The sequence below is a fragment of the Drosophila pseudoobscura genome, chromosome X (genome assembly GCF_009870125.1).
Source record: "Drosophila pseudoobscura strain MV-25-SWS-2005 chromosome X, UCI_Dpse_MV25, whole genome shotgun sequence".
Taxonomy (NCBI): domain Eukaryota; kingdom Metazoa; phylum Arthropoda; class Insecta; order Diptera; family Drosophilidae; genus Drosophila; species Drosophila pseudoobscura.
The window spans coordinates 34,576,822-34,580,893 of NC_046683.1; the positions used below are offsets into that span (position 1 = coordinate 34,576,822).

General features: G+C 42.1%; 1 protein-coding gene across 1 annotated transcript; it reads right to left on the reverse strand.

Annotated features, from left to right (window-relative positions):
• Positions 1-2,235: 2,235 nt before the first annotated feature.
• Positions 2,236-3,822, reverse strand: LOC117184902 (uncharacterized). Its single transcript, XM_033384041.1, has 2 exons — positions 2,718-3,822; positions 2,236-2,647 (listed from the first exon to the last, which is right to left on the reverse strand). The coding sequence occupies exons 1-2, from the start codon at positions 3,722-3,724 to the stop codon at positions 2,575-2,577; spliced, it is 1,080 nt and encodes a 359-aa protein (XP_033239932.1). The 5' UTR covers positions 3,725-3,822; the 3' UTR covers positions 2,236-2,574.
• Positions 3,823-4,072: the final 250 nt, after the last annotated feature.

Sequence of the window (4,072 nt, forward strand, 5' to 3'; positions counted from 1 at the left end):
TCCTCTTTTCCGTGTTTTGCTGAGTACGCTATGCATTTTAGACAGTTTTCAATGTGTCGCTTGGCTTTATACCTTACGTTTGAGATCCAGTAGCTTTTCGATATAGCGTCGGTCATCTTGTCTATACCGACGTGCCCTAGTTCATCGTGGTACTTATAGAGTACGTGGCCTTCCATTTCCTCGGGTACGCAGAATAGGATAGTATTGTTATCTTTTTTCCTGTATATTATTCCGTTTCTCATCTCATAATGTTTGTGTTCTGATTTCTGTAACGTTTCTCTCAGCTCCATCAGTTTGTTATCTCTGTTTTGGCATATAATTAAATTTTCTTCAAAGGTGTTTGTGTCTACCGTGAGTATCTGAACGGCTCTGCTTAGCGCATCTACGTGTTGCATTCTGCTTCCTGACCTGTGATCTAACTTGTAGTCATAATTTTGTAACTCTAACGCCCAGCGGGCAATGCGTGGATTGAGTTCTTTTTTGTTTAGAGTCATAGTTAGCGCGTTGCAGTCTGTCACTATTTTGAAGGGTATGCCTTGCACGTATACTCTAAACCGTTGTAGTGCATAAATTATCGCTAGTGTCTCCAGTTCAAAGCTGTAGTATTTTGCTTCGGTAATTGTTGTCCGCTTGGAGAAATAAAACACCGGGTGCATTCTGCCATCACCCTTCTTCTGCATTAGAATTGACCCGAAACCTAACGAACTTGCATCGCAATGTAATTCTGTCGGATCTCTGGGATTGTAAAGTGCCAAGATCGGTGCTTCCAACAAATTACTTTTGAGTTGTTCGAAACATTCTAGTTCTACGATACCGAATTCAAACTTCCTGTCTTTTTTGACCAAATCATAAAGGGGCTTAGCTTTCGTAGAAAAATCTTTTACGAACCGTCTAAAGTAAGAACATAACCCTAAGAAACTCTGCACTTCGTTCGTTTTCGTGGGGACTGGGAACCCTTTTACTGCCTGTAATCCCTTCGTATCTGGTTTAATTCCGTTACCCGATATGGAATAGCCCAGGTACTTAACTTCTGACTGTAAGAATTCGCATTTATCAATCCTTAATTCAAGTTTATTCTCTACCAATCGTCTCATCACTTCTTGTAAAATTTCCATGTGACTATCACTATCTTTTGTTGCTACCATAATATCGTCCATGTATATTATAACTTTGTCTCCCTTTACCATATCTGCAAAAATTTTGTTTGTGAATCTTTGAAACACCGCCGATGCATTTCGTAACCCGAACGGCATCCTCAACCATTCGTATTGTCCCATGGGGGTCGTGAACGATGTGTATTTAACTGAATCTTTATGCATAAATACGTGGAAGTATCCATTCTTCAGGTCTAACTTGGTGAAAAGTCTTTTCCCTGACAGTTTATCTAGTAGGTCGTCTATAAGAGGTGTTGGGTAATTGTCCTTTATCATACCTTTATTAAGTGTGCGATAATCGACGCACAGTCTCAACTCTCCCGAATTCTTTTTTACCAGTACTATAGGCGAAACGTATTCTGACTCACTGGTTCTGATGTAACCTTTTTCTGTGTATTCGTCTATCATTTTCTGTACTTGGGCTTTTTCGCTATACGACAGTCTTCTAGGTGGGCAATGAAACGGTTTTTCGTGTTCGAAATTCAACTTCATTTCCCACTTGGTTTGTGGTAAGTTTGGTCTTTCTGCGTTTACATACGCTGTCCTAAACATGTATTTAAGTCGTCCTGCGAGTTCTTGGCTACAATCTGTCCCTACTTTCAACTCCCAGTCGTTTTCTTTGTCTGGATACTGGCTTGGTAGTTCGTTGAAATTGGTTTTTACGCTCTCGCAGGTATCGCTGTCTTCCAGACACTCAACCATTGCAGAACACTCATTTTCTACCTTGCCTCCACTTTCTACTTCATGCTTATTCTCTTTATCACCCTCATCTTTTACTTCACATTCATATTCTCCTAAACACTCATTCTCTATTTTCCACTCATTTTTTTTTAAACACTCATTTTCTCCTAAACACTCATTTTCTTCTAAACACTCATTTTCTCCTAAACACTCATTTTCTTCTAAACACTCATTTTCTCCTAAACACTCATTTTTTTCTAAACACTCATTTTCTCCTAAACACTCATTTTCTTCTAAACACTCATTTTTTTCTAAACACTCATTTTCTCCTAAACACTCATTTTCTTCTAAACGCTCATTTTCTCCTAAACACTCATTTTTTATTTCACACTCGTTTTTTGTCTCACTCTCCTTCTCCTTGCAAATGTCACTTACAATTTTAAATTTGCATAAATTCATAAAATCCCTACCTAACACAGCCTCATAGCCCATCGACTCGTCTGCCACTACTAGTAATTCAAAGTTGATTCGATTTTTGTTAATAATTACAAAACTGGGTATTTTACCAAAAATGTTAAGTTTGCTATTATTTAGTCCAACATAAGCGTAATCCGCATTTTTATTCAAAATAAATTCAATTTCTCTGTTTTTCTTGTCTTTGTTAAACTTATATAAACTTAAATCATCTTCTTTGATTTCGTTCGAACTTAATCGTGAGCGCTCTTCCACTTTATTTAGGTTATTTTCCGACTGGTGCTCTAGACACGATAACTTCATAAAACTTATTGGGCTCCCTGAGTCGATGAGGCAATCTAAGGACAAGCATTTGTTATTGTAATTGCTAATGTATATATTAAATTTGTATATATAATCGTTATGTACCTTGTACTTCTTTTCGTCACAGTGACACAGTGACACCAGGTGTCACGGTGACTCATGCTGCCGCATCCGTAGCACGCTCCTCTTTCGCGCTTGGGCTTGCGGCACTCCCCTGCCACGTGGCCCAAAGAGTTGCAGTTGTAGCAGCGAATGGGTGTTGGCGAGGCTCCAGTGTTTGCCCCTTCAGTTGAACCGTACTTCTTTGGCAGCATGATCTTCTCGAACGCCTTGAGTAGTTGATATGGAGCGCCAAAGCACTGCATGTGGGCTTGCCTACGCAGGCCTACATCTGGGATACCTTCGATGACTCCGTCAATAAACTCCTCGTCGTCAATGACTATGCGGGATGCCAGCGACACTTTGGCGTTGAAGTACATCGAGAACTCCTCGCCACGTGCCCATGAACGGGACTCGAACTTGCGACGGAGCAACAGTTTGCTTTCCTTGGGATGGAAAGTGTCTTCCATGACGTTCAACAATTGATCGATTGGCAGCGACATGTGCTCCGGACTCGAATGCAGCCACACCAATGCTTTGTCCTTAAGCTTCGACATTAGCAGCATTAGTAGCTTCTCATCCTTCAGTTTGTTCACTTTTGCGACGGCCTTAAACTGCGCGATCCAAGTTGTGACGTCATCGTTGTTTCCAGAAATGTTGCCATGATATGTTGGCAACATGTCTTTGGCGGCATTTAGCAACATGACGCCAGCGTCATTGTTGGCGGCTGGTGTTGTGTTCTCTCCTCTCCCTTCTCTCCTTCCCTCCCTCTCGCTCTGCAGCTTCAGCAGCTCGATTTGCAGTTTTAACATTTCAACCTCTGCTCGATATTCGCCGTGGTTGTTGTTGTGCCCAGGCGCTTGCGGTGCTTTTTCGTTCTTCTCTTTGCGTTCGCTCTTCGTCGAGTCTTGATCTGCGGCTGCCTCATCTTCCCTCTCGTTCTCGCATGTTTCGGCTGCCGGTGGTCCCTGTCCCCGCAGCTCTACTGGTATTTCGTTAAGTCTCGCTGCCATGGCAGCTTTGCTTCCACCTTTTGGTAGATTGGGACTCCAGCCATTCGCGCAGCTGGGCGGCCGAGAACTCCTCCGTGCCGACCAAGTCCGACATGTTTTTTTTCAACGATGGCGTCTTCGACGGACGAGAAAAGAAAAATTTTCGCTATTTTTCACTGGCGGCGATTGATCGTATCCCACTTCTGAAATTGTAGGCCGTCTAACCCGGGAATTGTAGTGACCAATATCGGTGCGTGAGTGAACTGTATAGGTATAAAAACACAAGCCCGGCGATTTAATGTAACTCTTTTTTATTAGCTGCGCGTCCGTCTCTCACAATCGCCATTTTACAAAGTGAACTTACTCTCT

What these genes read in the sequence shown, in the direction of transcription:
- LOC117184902 (XM_033384041.1), bottom strand. Translation starts at nt 3,724, where the DNA reads ATGGCAGCGAGACTTAACGAAATACCAGTAGAGCTGCGGGGACAGGGA. An exon ending in GTGACGAAAAGAAGTACAAG is followed by an intron (nt 2,648 to 2,717) that starts GTACATAACGAT and finishes GCTTGTCCTTAG; the next exon opens with ATTGCCTCATCGACTCAGGG.